This window comes from Pipra filicauda, unplaced genomic scaffold (assembly GCF_003945595.2).
Source record: "Pipra filicauda isolate LSUMZ 115617 unplaced genomic scaffold, ASM394559v2 scaffold77_size3566232_pilon, whole genome shotgun sequence".
Lineage (NCBI taxonomy): Eukaryota > Metazoa > Chordata > Aves > Passeriformes > Pipridae > Pipra > Pipra filicauda.
The window spans coordinates 2,551,078-2,570,125 of record NW_024104953.1 but is presented as its reverse complement, the minus strand read 5'-3'; the positions used below and the strand labels follow the sequence as shown (position 1 = coordinate 2,570,125).

The following is a 19,048-nucleotide window of genomic DNA, read 5'->3' as shown; positions in this document are numbered from 1 at the left end:
AAAACAATGTCCTGGCTTGGTTTATTTGGGAAGCTTCTGTTTAACAAGTTCTCGATTCTGTGTGAGGCCTGTTATTTATTTCTCCCCACTCCCAATTAGTCCTTGACTAAAATGATTCTTTACCTGCTCCCCCTTATCAAGTGTTTGGGTTTTACCTCTTGGACCTCATTTCAAATGTAGAAATGTGTTGTCTAAAGTAGCTGCATTAATCAGCTCTGTATATTAGAACAAGTTCCTTTCTTGGTGATGGCAGATTAATATGTGTTTGCAGTTTTAAGAAACTGGTATTCATTAGGTTTTTGGAGAGAAATGCCAGCTTTCTCATTACTTTTAGGTTATGTACTTGAATAACTGTGGGTAGTTTAAGGTCCAGTTTTATATACTTAAAAACAGGTTTAAAGGAGAGTTCACTAGGTGAATTTGGCACCTGCATGGAGAAGTTTCAAAGAAGTAAAATGTTCACTGTCTGTTACTTTGAGAATTGTAAATGAAAGCTTTGTGTTCTGCTGGCTCTGCAATATTGACTTTATTCCTAGACTGTTCATGCAGCTGTTCCAGTCTTCTGAATAATAGTGATGTAGCTATATTCAGAATTTCATTTAAAATGCCATTTTTTGAAGTTTAAGTAGAAAACCTTCCTTGTGTAAGTCACAAATTCAAATTACTCTGCTCTCCCAATAGCTTGATTTGGTGTGATTAAACAAGTGACAAAAGACATTTTTCCCCCATCTCTTTACATTTTACAGAGGATGTTAAAACAATCTGTACATAATATAGAGTCAAAACTAATTTAAACTAAACGTATCAATATATGCAATTTTTTCATGAACTGAAACTTCTAAAATGGGAACATGTCATTTTGGTCTCCTAAGCATAACAATTTTATTTTTCACTCCACTTTAGAGAACACTTCCTTTCTGAATGTGGGACTTAGATGTGGAAAATACATGTTTGCCTTTTCAAGACCTAGGTGGTCTTTAGACTGTGTTGGATTATGGAACATAAAACTATTGCTAGACTATTGTGTGGCTTTAAATATATATGGGTAAGCATACACATATGCAATTAAGGTAATAAAATAGTAGCCTAAGTTTATGGATATCAGAATGAGCTCACATGGTATCTATTTACTTGTCAGCAGTCAAAAACAATAATTTTAACACAAGCCACTTATTCTGTTCCTTTCTGTGCAGTGCTGCTGCTTTGCCAAACAGAGAGATTTAGACCAGTACAGCTTCCATGTGTGTTTCTGCGAGATATTTTATTCATCACTGTTGCTCAACAATAGTAGAGCTTCTTAACTTAGGAAAAGATGTAAACATTTTGTACTGAAAATTAAATACTTAGTTGTTGGCTTTTTTATTGATGCTTTTTGCGTCAGTGAAGAAGTGGGGGATATGTCCTTCAAAATGTCAACTTATCAGTATTTGCTTAAATTAAGTAAATTTTACTTAGTTATTGCTTTTGAACTATTTTTATAGGGTTTAGTTTAGCAGCTTTTAAGAGGAACAAGAGGAAGCTGGAGTTGGCCGAAAAGGTGGAAACAGATCTCATTCAACTAAAGAAAAGAAGACAATCAAATGAAAAGGTTAGCTCCTGTTTCACATTCTGTTGTGTCATCCTAAACTTACAGCTGACTGCTAATAAATTTGTCATATATGATAAGTAAGATTAAGGTAGCCTCAGAAGCCACTTCTCCTTGGCCATCCCAGTGTTTAGATGATACAGTGATAACTTATTGCAGTTGAAACTTTCTGCCTTGCTATTTTGAAAACCAAACCGTCACTTTGTACCTTTGTTTATGCTAAGAAAAATACTTTTGCTCCTTTTGAACTGGAAATATGACAAATGTAAACACAAACGGATAATTATTTACCAAAACGTTTTCTTTAGCTTGGGATCTCTGTCACTGTTTCCCACTTTTTAATGTTTCCTGAGCGCGCTGCATTATGGAACTGGAATTGGTGAAATTTGAAATATCAGGTAGGTAAACATGTGCATCTGTGCATGCATCTAGCATTGACCTGGCCCATATTACTTGTGCTACAAAACTACCAGGATTCCCTCTGTTCCCCTCCTAGTTTGAATGTAGAGCCTTTGTTACCTGTGAGAGTGTCAGTCACAGTATTTGTGTTAAATGAGTATAGCTCATTAAATTAAATGCCTGTGCTTTATTTGGGGCCTGTGGGCTTTTCAGATTGGCCACTTTGATAAGCTGTCTGACCAGTGTGTAGGTATAAATAATGTATAAATCCCAGAGAATTGACAAAAAGCTGTATTCTCTGTAGTCCGTGCGAGTGCAAACTAGTGATAAATTCAGCAGTTTTCTTCTGTGTTCTTAGACTAGAAGTCTTCCCTAGCATGGTGCTAATTTTTTGATTTTCAAGGAGATAAGACCTGTAAAGAAAGTTAAGGATTGCAGGGGGTGGGGGAAGTTAGTTATTTGTTTGGAATCTTCCCTGTTTACTTCACACACCTCTTTGAGAAACTAAATGTTGAAGTGTAGCTGAGGGAGGAGGGGTCTCTGTACAGTATCCATGTTCATGTAATAAGGGGCAAGTCAATGCTTGAAACAAATGCCAATGCATGAGCTTACCAACCTGCAATTTGAAATTTCAAGGGCTCCAGAGTCCTGTGCAGCACTTGTGGGAGATCCCCAAAGGCCAGTGGTGGTAGGTAAAGGAGATTATCAAATAGAGCTCTCTACTCGCTGGTAAGTAATCCAGTAACACCACACACTGGGTTTGTCAGCTTGCTGGGCACATGCTGTCTGTTTTCCCCTTCAGAAAATCAAATTAACAGCAACAACAAAAAAAATAGAATAATTCTCTCCAAGCTAGTGGAAAAAGGTCATTTAGCAAGGATGAGGCACGTGATTTGTCGTCCCAAAACTCACACTGCCAAAGCTGAACTCTTCAGAAAAGGTTTAAAAAGAATTAATTTAGAACCATTTAAATATTTGAATAATTAAAAGTCAATCTTCTTGTCAAAGCTAGCCTTTAATTGATAGATAGTCATGTAACTTTTTTATTTGCTGTTCCTCTCTGGAGCTGCAGAATGTCCTTTTCAGCAGGAGTTCAGGGCTGTTTTATTATCTAGTTTGACTCTGTGCTGCAGCTGAGCTTATGTCCCTCTGTTACCAGTACTGCAAGCTGGGAGAAGAGCAAGGTAGAAAGGATGTTAACAAAGGTGAAGTTGAAAGGAGATCATAACAAAAAGGCTGGTGTGGAGAGGTAGTGTTGCAGACCAAAAAGACTGAAATTACTTGGAAGTTTTAGCTGCTGTTAAATGTCACCAGCTAAAAAAGAAAATACACTTTTAAAAATTAGTTTTCAATAAAACTCTCTCTCATTCAAGAAGAATGAGAGACTATTTAAATTTGTCAAAGCTTGTATGGAAAAACTTGGCAGTGTAAATTACTAAAGGACTTTTATTTCCTGACTAAATGGAATTTTCTCTTTGCTCTGTTTTTCATTGTTGACCCAATGCAGGGTTTGCAGGGGGTTTGTATGATTGCACACAGGAAGATCCAGTAATAACTTCACCATTTTGAAGGTGTAAAAATTTAGACTTCAAGTTGTAGAGTCTTACTCATTTACACAGTTAAGAAATAATTTTTGTGTGTGAATTAACTAAACAAACTCATAGGGGGAATGACTATGATGTGTTCATTCAGCCAGATGCCATTCTCGAGTTCTTCTCCCCAAGCACCAGTAAATACCAGAAGTAAATGTTTGTCTTCTTACTCTGAGCCTGTCTTTTACCAGAGGAAATTGTCATTGAAAAAAACTTAGAAGAGTTTGGCTAAGAGCCCTAATTTTATTTTGCCTTCTACTATTACAAACTTCTTTTACAGCTCTGCTGAAGTTACTTGTAAGAGGAGTTGTCCTCTCCTTTATTTCAATAAGTGGCACTAAGAACTTCCAGTACACATGATTTTTTTGGTATAGATTAGTGTTTATAAGTTAGTATTTTATAGGCAAGTTATTTAACTCCATAAATAACATTATTTAGTTTGAGTTTTAATAAAACTGGTTTGGTTTTTATCTTGTTTAACGTATATAACCAAGTATTTGTACCCCAGTTTGAATTATATGAATGGAATCAACAGTTTCATGGTCTTCAGCTACTGTATTAAGACTGAATATATTTAGAAAATGTTTATGTGCAGGTAATAGTAAGTGTAGCAATCAACTATGGCAGTCCTACTCTGTCTTATTTAATGTTGCATTTTGAACAGGAATTTGAATTTTATATATTTCCTATTCCTTAAAAAAAGAAAGAAATTTTCCATCCCACATTCGTGCTGAAATGGCCTTTGATAATAATACTTCATAGACTTCAGAAGTACACTTCAAAATCCATTTAATATGGGAAAAGAAACCTGAATACTTTTCATTCATTCTAGTGAAAACAAAACCAAACCAAAACAACAGAACTCATTTCTGGAAATATGGCATGAAATAATTCCCTCATCTTGCGTGTGGAAGTCAGACAAAATGTTCTCTTTATACACCAAACTACTGTTAAGCTGGGAAGGCTGGGGTTGTTCATAGAGCTTTGTATGATTAGATGATTGGGTAATAGCATATAGATGTTAATTACTTCAATCTGATTAATTTGTTATTTTGTCAGTTATACTCATAGATAAGTTTTGATGGTAATTGTTCTGGAATTCTGTGAGAAAAGGCCCTGGGTGTAGAATCTTCTAGTGGGCACTGGGTAGAGCTCTCCTAAATCGTTAATTCCTTCCTTAGGGGCTTTTATAATGATGACTGTTTATGGGGTTTTTATGTGCAGGAAAAGGGAAGGATGAGATTTCCAAAACACTTGACAGAACTCTACATTTGTGCAGATGAACATCTTCCTGCTTTGAATCCATGTTCTTAGCAAAGTTTGAGTATTTGGACCATGGTTTCATGAAATTAACTTCCTTTACTGTCACAAGGTGCAAATTAATTAAGTAATGTGAGGTCTTACTTTGCACATTGACCTTTGGTTGTTTCCATGCAAAATATTAACTACATAATAGATGATTTTTATATTGCAATACTACATCATTAAACCCCCCCAAACTGCTTTTGCAGTGGACCTGCTTGTATAAATTATTAACTGAGGTCAGATATGGAATTCATTAGCAGATATCACCAAGTAATAATCAAGTTTCCTTAGAGAACTCAAAAAATTCTTAAATCTAAGGTGCTAAATTAATAAATCAAATACATAAAAAGATAAGGGCAAGCAAACTGGGTCTTATTTAATCCCTGTTGGACCCATGTAAAGTTTGGGCTTATTTTAGTCTTCGTGAATTGTGTTTAACATACTTGTTTTGATTATCCTGATACTGGCTTGACAGGATTATGTATTCTTCAACATCCTTATGGTCTGAAGAGATGAAATGTGTGACACTGAAAGTCTTCTCACCAGGTGTATTCTTCCTGGAACTCCTCAGGCACGTGATGCCTTTTTGTGTGGAGATACACAGGAAGTTCCTTTGTTAAATTGTGACAAACTCTTCATTTACTGGTTCAGAAGTCATAGGGTTGTCAGTACAGTTTACATATGTATTAGATTTTTAGTCCTAAACTATAGAATTGATTTGTGATGTTACTTGTAAGTGTGTCAAGTCAGTAATGTTGAAATGGGAGCAAACAGAGTAAGTCTAGAATAGATCTGACAGTGTATTTTTCCCATGGGATATGGAGTAGAACTGGTCCCCACTGGTTTTCAGTTTGCTGAGCAAGGATAAATATAACATCATCTGTATATCAGTGAATCTTTTTCTGAACACACAAAAAAAACCCTGACAAAGTTATGTTACTGAGAAGGAAAATATGGAATTCCTTTGCTTGACTGATGCAGATTTACTTCAGAGGGTTGTGTGGGCCAACACAACCTTCCCTTAAAAATGCTTCCCTTAGAAAAGGTTTCCGACCTCCTTAGTTGCCCCATTTAAAAATAAAATAAGCCAAAGCAAGCAAATTACCACTGAATTGATGGCACATACTGATGGGAAATAGATCTTCTTTGAAATGAAATAACGGTGAAGAAAGTTTCCATCTAGCATATACTTGTAAATGCTTGTGGATTTTTGATTAAAATATCTTTTTAAGGAAGAAATTAGTAATGGAGGTACTGAAGGCAAATATTTTGTCTGTGAGAGCTAAGGCAGAAGATGGATGGCAGATTGAGCAGATACTTTTACACATGAGGCAAAGAAGGCTGCAAACATTTTTTTCCTAGGCTGTCAGATGATATGAAAAACTTACTGATCATCCTTCTGAGATGTATTTCTGTTCATTATAGAAGCCCTAAATGTTTGATTTTAATAGGAATTAAGATTGCACAGGTGGCCTTAATTCTGGTATTTCCTAACTTTGACAGGCTTGATTTTGATATCTGTAGTTGTCTATTAATCAAGTTTCTCGTTGAGGGTATAACTTCCTTTGATAAAAGGGGGCAGGGGAGGGACAACAAAACCTGTATCATATTAGTAGTTCTTCTCTATGTAGAAATTATAGGAGAATTCACATAGGGAAAAGCTTTGTCCAGTCTGATCTTGAAAACCTCTCAAGGATGGGAGTCTGCACCTCCAGTGAGCAGCCTGCTCTGCTGCTTAAGAACTTTTGAATCCACTGATAAGTATTGTTCAGACTGGGTTCATGTTACCTCAGTTAGACCATGTCTGCAAGTCTGGAGAGCTGAGAAATACAGTTGCACACGAGATGTTAGGGAGGGGTTGCTTAATTTTCATTCATCTTTTCAATCAAGGGGGCATGCTCTTTCCTTATCCCCTTTGTTCCAGTCCTCAAAACTCCTTTTGCCTCTCCTTGTCCTAGTTTTTTCCTTCCTCTGCTTTTTAACTTGCTCTTCTTCCCAGTGCCAGTTAAGACCCTGGGTCTATAACTTCTCACCCCTCTTCTTTTAAGGAGTTTCTCTGCTATGCTGTTGAGACATCCATCTGCTTGTTTTAATATTGAGTATGGTCAGTGCCAACTTCTGAGAGTAGAACTTGCTAAGGAAGATCTAGATGTAGGTGCAGAGAAAAAACTTACTGTTACTCTGGATGAAAGCTGGGGATGACACTCAGGAGTTCCAGTTGCTTGAAAGATACTGTAGTGCTGCACTGCATATTTTTCCTTTTAAGACTGACAAAGTATTAACTCAAGTGTTTTCTCTTCAGTGTGGCCAGAGTATCATCAGTGTAGGAGTCCTAAAAATTCTTCTTGATAAGTGACATTGGAAATTCTAATTGATAATGAGAACTTACTAATTTGAAGTTGAGTAGTTGGGTGTATTTTTTTTTCTTCCTCCCTCTGGATCCTAGTGCAAAAAATTCACATTTATATGAAAAGCTTAATATCCTTTGTCAAGTAAATTTATATAAGAGGCTTGAGGCTTGTGCAGCAGCAGTGTGCACCTTTGGAGTATGTGATGGATGATGGATGAGTTTTGTTCATTGGTTTTATTTTCTGTACACTGCATGCTGTGTGTGTGGTTGGGCATGAAGTCAGGGTGCCTTGCCCTGGGTTCTGCAGAGAGGGGAATCCAGGGAAAACCCAGGCAGAGTGGGGAAAACTGCTCCTTCTTTAAGAGTGACTGAACATGGTGTACTGAGGAAGAGGGGAAGGGCACAAAGATCCAAGGGGAAAGAGCAGAAGTGTTTGTGGAACAGCAGACGGAGAGCTTGAGTCAGGAATGAATGCTGGAAGACCCCTGCTCCTAGGGGGGGAGATCTACCTCAGAAATGATGGTAAAGGACACTTTTTTAATGAGCAAAAGTTAAATTGTTTCACCCACTAAAGATTCCTGAACTGAGAAAAAAATCTTGGTGAAAGAATCTGACCCAGGGGAGATTTTTTCTCAAGGCTTCTGTTTATTGTTTCACTCAGAATATCAGAATTTTCTCTTTACATGGTAAACTGCTTCTTGATTTTGTTTTGGTTTTTCTTGCTGTTGTTTTGTGTGTTTGTTTTTTTAATCATACATCTTTAAAGATCAGAGCCTCTGAAAATTCCATCTTGAAGCTTTTGGGAAAGGCCTTTTGATATGAGATCTTTGGAATAAGTTGCTGAATCACTTCTTAGCGGACAAGTGGCCACCACTAAAAAAAAGAGTATTTTTGGCACTTTTGTGAGTAAAGGCAGGTGATTTAAGCATTGGATGAGTTCTGAGATGGTTATTACGTTCTTGTTACCTTCTTTTTCTTTGGGTCCTGTCTGAGGCAAGAGAGCATTTTATGAAGATTTATGGCAGCACAGCGGGTACAATGTGCATGAAAACAAATCCATTTTGTTGCTAGGCCTGTGATTGGTTTTGTCTACTGTACTTTGCACACTCCTAAGTATCATCTGCCTCTAATATACTGTTTTTACTAGTTGTTCCTGTTTGTGTGTCCTGCAGGAGAACGACTCAGGAACGTTGGATACAGTTGGCGCAGTTGTTGTTGACCAAGAAGGGAATGTTGCTGCTGCTGTCTCCAGTGGAGGTTTAGCACTGAAGCATCCTGGAAGAGTTGGTCAGGTGATTATTAGGCAATATTTTAGTTGGTATTGGCCATTCAGTGACAGCAAACTGTTGTTCTCCACTGAAGGCATTTTCACTTCACTGAAATGCAGTTTTTGTTCTTAGTGTCCTCCATCAGTGTAGTAAAACATTGATGGGTAAGAGGATGTTCTGTAGTGAGTTACCTTTTGCCAGAGATATTAATAAGTTAATTTCTTGGGCTTAAATACCTCCTTAATACCACAAATAGTCTCTTAAATGCTTAAGAGTCTTAAAATAAGATTTCCCTCAATATTTAGGAAAGATGTCCTAATTTATTTTTATATGATCTTGTGAATTGGTGGAAGTGACAAAGGCATTAACACAGAAGGTATTTGTGATGTGCTACTTTTACTTATTATTATGTTTATAAATAATTTCTATTTCTATTTATTATTAATGTTATTAATATTTATGATACTTATATTTCTTGTGTGTCACCTTACTGTTATTAGGTGAGGGAATTTTGAGGTGCATCAAAAATGTTATCCTCTGTAGCTGCATAGCTGTATTTTTGGTTAACTTTTGCCACTGCCCTAAAAGCAGTTTTCTGTTGAAATGTATTTAAGAGTTTTTGGGGTTTTTGGAATAGCAGAGTGAAAGAGATTCTATATGAACAGGGATATCTGTACCCTCCTTTTCTGGTAAGTTAGGTTAAAATACCATAGGTCTGTGACAAACACTCAGATCTGAAGAAGAGTAAAAGAGGATGTAGCAAAAGGGATTGGAATTGCAATACAATGATGATGTTCTTTCTTATTTTTTGTATTAATAGATTTTTCTTGGGTTTCTTTTTTTGTTGTTGTTGGTTTGAGATTTTTTGTTGATTTTTTTTTTTTTTTAAGGAAAGGGAACAAACCACAAATCTTGCATACTTAAAATTTATGAACAATGCACTTCTTTCCTTAGGCAGCTCTTTATGGTTGTGGCTGCTGGGCTGAAAATACAGGAGCTCATACCCCTTACTCCACTGCTGTGAGTACTTCAGGTATTTACTACTTTTATAAATATTTAACAAAGTTGCTATCTTTCCATAATGTAATTAATTTGCAAATTCCAAATAAATTATTTCTGTGAATGGTGGATTCAAATATCAACATTATTTCCAGACTATGTTCCACATTTGTATCATTCATTTGCATATAAATATATGTCAGTACTGTCTTTAAATCCAAGATGTGCTGTATTTATATATTTAGGAACCTTTCCTGTGAAGAAACCCAATATTGTGTTAAATGCAGAATTCTTCTGTGAAGCCTTCTGTAAGATAATTTGAGAGTCCTTTGGATACAGAAATGCTACAAACAGCATTTTTCCCTCCAAAATACGTAATTCCTATTTCCAGTGAATATTTAAATGAATTTGTTCATCTCTCTTTTCTTTTTAAAAGGAAAGTGAAAAGGTAAAACCAAATTATTAGAATAAGGGTCAGAGTTATCAGCTTGCAGTACAGGGAGAGGTGAAGGAAATCTGCAGAGTTCAGATTTAGGTGATGTCAGTGGCATCCCATGGGCATTGCAGAGTTGGTCCTGATACAGAAATAGTGGGGGCAGCAAGGTATCAGGGTGTAGAATTAAAATTTGAGAGGCTCAAGAGCATCAGAAATATCCTATGTTGCTTTTGGAGTCTTAGACCTTTCTAATTTCCCCTGCATTTACACCTCTTGCACTATTGAAAATTTGTGTAGGTGTTCACCCTTAAGTTCAATGTCAGTCATAGCAAATATCCTTCTTAGTACTGACTCAGGGGAAAGTTCTGCTGAACACAGAAGTGTCAGAAGATGATTTTACTCAAGGAATTGATTTTACTGTAATACTGATTTTAGTTTAATAAATGCTTACCTATGTATGGAAATATATCTGAATATTGGGGACCCTATTAATTGGAGAGTATAAGTCCAGTACTAGAGATTTTTTGTAGAAAAGCTGAGAAGGACACCTTTATTTAGTTTTTTTTAAGCTCTTCTTTACAAAGTCAGCTGGATTTGAAGTCTGTGCAAGTACTGATGCACTTGGAGGAGATGTCTGGGTTTAATGATGGCCTTAAATAGAAGCCTCCTCCCTTTTTGCTGGTACCAGTTTTATATGGTGGTAAATACTTTAATGTTATACTATTTATAACTATCACACACATATATATGTATGTTTATTTGGTTCACATCTTCTAGCTCCCATGACATGACCCTGATCCCAGTCCCAGTTAATTGAAGTGGCCTGCTGGTGCTCTATGAAGCGTGGCCATCTGTTTATTCCCTGATTTGAAATTCAGACTAGTGGTGTTTAATTAAACTCTTGTTTCTGGTTTTCCTTTAAAGTAAATGTGTGTATGTCTGTGAGAGAGAGAGAGAGAGAGAGAGATAGAAATGTTTACAGGAAGTGAGAACTCCTCTGTAATCAATACCATTCTTTTTTCCATTTTCAGAAGCTCATAATGTTTTATTTTATAATGTACTTTATGTTTAGTGCAGTTTTAAAATATATTGATGCCTGACTCTTGTTTAAAATATGAACATCCAACAATGTGAACCATGAATTTAATTAAGGAGTAAAGGGATGGAAAAATTAAGTTATAGGAAAAGTTGAAAGAATGAAACTTAGTACTTGGCTGGATCATAAGAGGAGTTGGGAACGGGGCATAAACATCTGCAAATATTCAGGTGAAACTGCCATGGCTCAGCAAGAAAATGATACATTAACATACATCATTGTTAAATGATATTTTTAGAAAATAAAGGTACTGTCTAAAGTCTAGAAGATGCTTTGATTTGGAAAGCTCCAGGGTTGACAGTGCTTCCTTGGAGAAGATCACCACTGGTGTAGCTCAAATCAGACTAGACTCTATTTGTAATATGGTTATACCCCTCTCATTAGGTTTCTAAATGAGTTTTATGTGGATGTATATTTTTAAAAAAAGGCAACAAATGAAACTTGCATGTTATGTATAAGTAAAAACTCTGTTTTCTCTGTGCACGTTCATTTCATGTGCCATTTTATGCACATTTACACCTGTATGTAAAAGCATTTAAAATGTGCACATAAAGTAACAGAAATTTACAATCATTTTGGATTTCTATGGGTTTCTCAATGTGATATTGTTTTAATTTCCCATGTCTCTTCCTTTTAATTTATCTTTAAGTGGTAAATTTGGCACAAATCTTTTTCTCCAAGTAATTCTTTTTTTATGCTCAAAGTTATTACTAGATCTTAAACCAAATAATTTAACTTCAGTATTCTTTGGGAAATAAAAATTTTCACATTTTGTGTTGGTTTAGACTTTTTAAACTGTTTTTAGTGATAGATGTGGATAGAAATTCAGTCTTTGAGAGTTAGTTATATCAGGCTCTATAATCAATCATGGAAAGGATGTTCTTTGATGTTAGTTTGCTACAAACAGTTTTTAAGGGACAGGTTTTGTAAGCTGTTTTGATTCCTTACTTATGAAATTACTCATGTCTTTAGGTCTGGAAGGTCAGCAAGAGATTGAACAGTCTGGGGAAAACTTGTGGTGAAAGGAGAGTTTGGACTAGTAATTCGAAGGAGTACAAACTCTTGCACATGGAAATCCATGTGGAATGGACACACTGGGTCGAACCAGAGCTCTAGGTAGTTTGGTGGCCTGTTTCAGATATAGAGGGTGTTTGCAGGTCTCCAAGGAAAAGTACAGGACTGGGAAAAGCACCTCCACTGCATTATCCAAGCTTCTAGCAGTATGTGATACTGGGAGTTTAGAAGCTGGAGATATACTTGTTTTTGACAGGTCAGGGTGACTTCTCAAGATTTCTCATTTCTTTTTGTTCTTAAAAGAACAGTTATTTAAGAAACAACTTGCAGTTATTTAAATTTTGCTGGGAATGTTTTTCTTATTCTGTGGTGGTTTACCTTTGTAGAAGCTTTCTTGGAGAAGGAAAAGTGTTAGTTTAAATGCCACAGTAAAAACACAGTAGGGTTTATTCTTGAATTTTTATTAATTTTGTTCTAAAATCCTTCTGTTGAAGCTTCAGTTGGAGACATGTCTTTCAGTACCTGCCTCATTAAAAAAGGAGGGAGGAGGGAGAAGACATTGCCATACAACTACTTCATTTAAAGTACTTCCAAGTTCCTGTAACTTTCTTTCAGTGGTTGTGTATTATTTGAAGACATTTTGGATCTTCTGCTGGCCCTGTGGCTGCTGGCAGGCTTCTGCTTCTGCCTCTTCAGGCAGGATTTGCTATTAGTTCTTATGCCTTTTAGCAAGTTGTTTCTTGAATATTTTTGGCTATTTTTGTCATGATTTTATATTGAATGTGCCAAAGGTGGTGGTTCTGAACTTGTTTGGGCATGACTTCAACTTCTTGAACGGTAATTTTATACCTCGAACAGTCACTTGGCCTTGTTGTTTAACCACACTGTCTTAGGTTTTATTTTTTTTGGCTTTTCAAAAGTTACTTCAAGGTTTATAAAATACAGGATATTGTAAAACTCATATTTTATGGTTATAGTTTAACAGGGCCTGGGACAGCTGAAGTCAAAAGATGAAGACTTTCTAAAGACAGGATGGGGGAGATGGTAGAACATAGGAATGAATATAAAGGGCCTGAAATTCAAGGTTTATTCTGTAACTCTCAGTCTAAAATCAGTCTCTGTGCAAACAAGTAAAATCTTTCTGATTTCTTTCTATCAACTTTTGGAGAGATTTTGACATACAAACTCTGGATTATATAAAAATTAATATTTTTTTTAGGAAAAAAATGACTGTGGGACTTTATTGGCACCCGAAGGATAAGCATTACAAGTATTCTCTAAGTGTCTCGAAACCAGTATTAAAATACAAGAAATCCAGAGAATTTTGCAGTATCTTGGCATAGCCAAGATACCTGAGAAGTCTTAACTGTGACATCTAACAGCATAATACAAGTGCCATTCCATGCAAGAATGATGGTAGAGACTGAGTGAAAGCTTCTTAAATGAATGAGCATGACCAGTGGCCTTTATTTAGTGTAAATGTAAGTAAGAGCTGAACTGGTTTTTGGATCAGCGTGTAGGAGAAGCCAAATCTCTGGTGCCTAAAAGCTTTTACATGCATGTGTGCACACAGACACAAACAAAACAGCCTGCCCTTTAAGCACCCCCACCACCTCCCCAAAAAAAGAGGCCAAACCCACACTTCTAAGGCCACTTGGAACTCTTTAGTGGCTGTTTTTTGTTGGTATATGAATGTAAACACAGGAAGATGGGTATTATTTGGAGGGAAAACATTTGTGAACAAAACCCAACCGCAGGAGAAACAATAGTCCGTTTTTTTGGCTGTACTTTAAGAAAACATTTCCTATTTTTTCCTGAACATAATAGGAATCAAAGGCTTTGTGCATATTCTTCTCATTCAAAACAATATCAAGTGTGACATTGAATCTCCTCCCCAGTTGGAATATCCGTGATGGTTGTGAATATTCATCCACTAACTGTGCCAAAAGTAATACTACTGGGGTAAGAGTCTGTGTCTTTCCTGAGAGATAAGTTGAAAAGTCATAGTTCTGTCTGGATATACAGTACCTTAACTAGAAATACAAAGATAAATACCAAAGTTACAGTAACAGCTAATGCATGAGGCTTTGAAAGGCATCTATAGGTGGAATTTTTGAGTGGAAGTGTGGAGACTGATGTGTTGCATTTCTTTTTCTAGCTTTGCAACAGTAGGTAGTAAAAATGTACTTATCCATTCCTCGTGTGTGGGGATGTGCTTTGTGTCTAGGCATCAGTCATTAAAGCCAGCAAACCTTTAATATTGCATTTCTGAAGGCAGACGTAAGGTCTTGCATTAGTTACAAAATGCAGAAATTCTATGACACAAGCTGCAAAGTCTCCAGCTTCTATTAAAATCCATTTGAGGAGAATATTTGATACAAGAAAGGCATGTAGGATGTCCTAGGAAGAATTTAAATAGGACTTAATCATGGTTTATAACCCTAAAGAAGAAGGATTGAAGTCTTGTAATATATTGAGCTCATTCAGCAGGACTGAGCCCAAAGTTGTGTTTTATTGAGAAGGTAGCAGGGATATCAGATTTATGGAGATTTACTTATGAGGTGTGGTTGAAGATTCAGTCTGGGAAAAGTCTTTCAGTGATGCCTTGCTCTTCTCCACTGCCCAGAGCCTGTTCCTGACTGAATCAGACACAGGTAACAGCAGTGTATATACATGTATAGACTTCATTTATTCTCTGTAAAGAAGGATAATGTGCCCAGCTCCCTTAACAGTGTCTTGTGTTGGTGAATTCACCCAGATCCTAAAAGACTGTTAAGGTCTTTGATCAAAAGCAGTGGCCTCTGTTCTGATAAAGGCATTTTAGAGTTTACATCAAAATAGTTTAAAAACTGTGTTAGATATACATATGTATATATGATGCATCATTCCTGAGGGAAAAATAGCACACTTTGTGTTGTGAGGAAGCACAGAATCATTTAGCTTGGAAGGAACCTCTGGAGATCTAGTGAAGCCCTCTCCTCAAGGAGGGTTCTCTTGGTTTTGAAATCCACATCAATAAGGAAATAAGTATATTCACTCTTCCTTCTCCCACCTTTTCCTGCTCAGACTTCTTGTTTTTGTTCATATCTCTTCTTTTTTCCAGTCCACTGCGTGTCTCGTGGTTGCTTTTGCAGGTAAAACGGAACAGGTAATGTGGGATAGGATGGAATGGGAATGACATCTGTGGAGAGATGGCCTGTGCTCATGAGAATGGTTGTTGAGCTATGGTCACAGCCAACATTTTGATCTCCTTATGGAAGCCACTGATCTGTAGATTCTTACTTGAAAACGCGTTCTTGACACAAACCACAGTGATGTGGAAATTCACAGAGTAAACATTTTTCAGGGAAGCTTCAATGCAGATGAGTGGACTTGTAATGCAGATACACGGCTCTGTCATCTCCGGGTGTTGAGGGCAGTTGTGGGTGTACAAGGATCCTGTGGTGGATACCTGGCCAGGTGTTGTTTTGTAGAATCATAGACTGGTTTGTGTTGAAGGGGACCTTAAAGACCATCTTGTTCCAGCCCCCCTGCTATGGGCAGGGACTACTTACACAAGACCAGAGCCCCATCCAGCTTGCCCTTGAACACTTCCAGGATTGGACCATCCTCAGCTTCTCTGGGCAACCTGTGCCAGTGAATTACATTTATGATGTAATTATAAATCTTGCTTCAACCTCACATGTGTCATTAGGCCTGAGATAACACACAAGTGCAGCATTGTGTGTCTGGCCTGTGTCCTTCTGAGTCCACGCTCCAAATGCCCAGAGGAATTTCACATGCAAACCTTGTATCCTGAACAGATTGTTTGAGCTACGCTGTGTGAGATGGATATTATGATACAGTTGATCTCTTTGTAGAAATATGTATTATCTCTCAAAATCAGTCTGGTCCTGTAAGGTTTGGGGAATAATAGGTAACCTAATGCATCACAGATGAAGCAGCTGCATATGGAGAAGAGTTATGTCATTGTTCCCATGAACCAGAGGGTAGAGGAAGAAGAGGTCTATCTCCAGACAGATCAGTATTTACCTCTGAAGCCTTTGTGTCCAGATGCCTTTCAGAGGCTTCAGTGCTGTAGCATGTGGTGTCTGAACTAACTCACCACCACCATGAGGCTGGGAAAAGGGAAAGGATGCAAGAGGCAGAGATGATTTGTGGGAATGGTAGCGTTGAGAAGCAGTCAGTTGAACACAGTGGTCAGTGCTGAGGGGTTTGTCCTCAAAATTATCAGTGGTTGTTTGAATTGCCTTTGGAAGAGCCGTTGGGAAGCAGGACTGGATGGATGCAATAATCAAAGAGGGCTTATTGCCTCTTGAAACTTTAATTGGGCTTGAAATAGGTGCAGGGATATAAATTGAATTGGAGACAGGGGCAAACCGAACTCTCTTTTTATGTCTTAAACACTTCTCTGTGATTGGGAGTAAATGAATATATTGAAGTAACTAACGCATAAGCTACTGTCTTGCTTCTTTCCTCTAAGTTTTATATGACAAAAGTGATGTAGTTTCAAGAGATGTAGTATTTTTAGCAAGAGATCAGTAGCAGCAAAGCTTCTCAAGGCAGGCAAAGTAAAAAAGTGTTGCTTTTCTCTTTTCAGTTTGACTGAAATGAGTCCTTCAAAATACGTTAAATGTAAAGAAGAATGTTAAAAGCACGTCCTTTTTAAGGAACCCAAGTTTTTTTCTTCATTCTAACCTCCCTTGGAGGTACATCAGAAATTCTCATTAATAATTCAAACAAATAGCTTTATTATAAAGCTACCTGCCATTTCCCACTATTTAGAAGTAAAGGATTCATGCATTTGGCATATTGTACATCTTTAACCGTTTTTTTTCTCATGTGTAAAATTGTAGAAAAGCTGAATGAGTTGTTCTTCAGAGTGATTTTAGTTTATTTTGCCTATATTAAAAACTTAGAGACATAGTAAGTGTTTTCCCACCTTTCCTTAGAGAAGATACTTTATAGACAGTTTGTCTGGATGTTGAATTTGTCTTTTGTTATCTTTGAAACTTACCCAAATTTACTAAAGTTTCAAACTTTTGGAAGATTTCCATTGCATATTCTTAGTAGGTAAATCATCTAAGGATATTCTGTCTGCAGCAGGAATGTGCTCCATTGATCCCTGTAGGATCAATGCTTTAGGAATTGGACAGGACTTTGTTTGCAGGTGTTCTTCCTGGCAGCAGGTCAGTAAGTTAAAAATTTCCCCTGCTAGTATGAAGACAAGATACAGCAGCTGATAGGAGTACAAAAAGCTGAAAGTTATGCAACTTTAATTTAATACTGCAGTGCATTCTGTTAGACTGGCCATTTTATGTCTTTTCTGAATTATACATTAAATTTTTATTTTAATATGTAACTAACTGCATCAGTATCTTGCCAGACAGATATTTTTATTGTACTCTATTTTGTTTTTTAAAATTGCTGACTTGCAAGTCATTAGTCAGCTCTTTCTAGAGATGTTGGAAATGATATAAAATACAGTTTCACCGTGTTTCCATTAGGCATAACTAGAAATTATTCAGGAAATAAAGCAGCAATAGTACTTCTTGTTAGCTGACACTTAAGGTACTACCACTGAACTGAAAATAACAATATCAAAGCTGAAACAACAGGACCATGTTCAGACTCTGCTGTATAGATAATACAATACAGATAACCTGTAACTTGTAGCTTCTGAAAAGAGAAGACTCATACTTTGGCATTGGAGTAAACCAGATTAATTTTTCCATTCTTGGCTGTGAGTAATGCAAGTTTCCATTTTACACTCCTTTAAACCAAGTTCCAGCACTTTGTGTGGAGGTACTGTGTGTTTCACTAGCTAGACCGGGGCTCCAGCAGCTTGTCAGAGCTCCATAAGCTCCCTGCTTATGGCTCGCAGAAAGCAGCTACATTTTCATTTCTCCTTCCATTCAACAGGAGCCTCTTTCATGTCTGCAAATTGGAAACGCGTGTTTTTCAGTGTGCTGCATGTATGTGTGTGTGCCCTCTGGCACACCTGCTTCTAATTTCCTGACTTGAAAGCATCTCCCATCAAAAGGAGCAGAAAAACAATTTCTCTCTGACACGCTGCTCGGAGGCCCTTGCTCTGCACAAGACCGTCCTTCCCTTTGCCATCTTGGTCCCACTGGAGGGACATTATAGGATGCAGAGCACACATTGTATGGGATGTTCAGCTTGTGTTGTGCTGGGTTCTTTCTCCTCTTGTTGTGGTTATTTCAAGCATTAGAAATCTACTTGAGAAGTCACTATGCTGAGGGGAAAGCAGTGATTTAGTTTCTTGAATGAAGCTCAAATGAAGGACTGATGTCTATGGCAAGTTAAGGTTTGGATGAAGTATGAACTGTTAGTTACTGTTTGGTACAGAAAGATTGAAATGTAAACATTATAACTCAGATTTTTTGACCTTACCTTTAGATTAGTCTGTATTTTAAAATAGTATCAAATAGCTGAAAATTGAAGATGTTAACAATCTTAAAAAATAAAAACCTCGCAAAAACAAAACAACTAGTAATTTGGTTGTTGTGGAAGCTGTGCAAAGGCAAACTAGCAAGTTAATTAGCTATTAAAAAATTGCTTAGGAAGAAAAAAATACAAAATTTTAAGTTTTAGCTTAAATGTCTTGTCTGTTTTCTCAGTTCAGCACTGACATTTTCACAACCAGCTGCAGCACATACCCCTCCAATGCTATGCTGTTGAATTAACATTGGCTTCGTTTACCACCAAGCTCAACAGAATGAAACCTTCAGAAAGACTTAAAGCTGAAAACCCATTATATACATTTAGATAAACACTAATTGAAATGCATAGAATGGGCCTGACCCTGCAGCACAGTGGCTGGTGGTTTTCTGTATGATCTTCAAGTAGTTTTCAGGCAGGGGTAGGAGCTTCTGGTTGAAGACGGGTTGTTTGGGATCTTTATGATGCGTTTTGTTTGTTTGTGGTTTTTGTTTGTTTGTAAAATTCTGGTTCTCACCAAGTGTGTCGGTTTGACTGCAAAA

At 37.0% G+C, this 19,048-nt stretch overlaps 1 protein-coding gene across 4 annotated transcripts in view; it reads left to right on the top strand.

The window, feature by feature from the left end:
* Window positions 1-19,048, top strand: part of TASP1 (taspase 1) — a 78,752-nt gene that overhangs the window by 29,717 nt on the left and 29,987 nt on the right. For all 4 annotated transcript variants that reach the window (XM_027748044.2, XM_027748041.2, XM_027748042.2 and 1 more), the window contains exons 8-10: window positions 1,482-1,588; window positions 8,404-8,523; window positions 9,454-9,532. In XM_027748044.2, coding sequence (XP_027603845.1) covers window positions 1,482-1,588; window positions 8,404-8,523; window positions 9,454-9,532 — 306 coding nt within the window. The remainder of the gene's footprint in view (window positions 1-1,481; window positions 1,589-8,403; window positions 8,524-9,453; window positions 9,533-19,048) is intronic.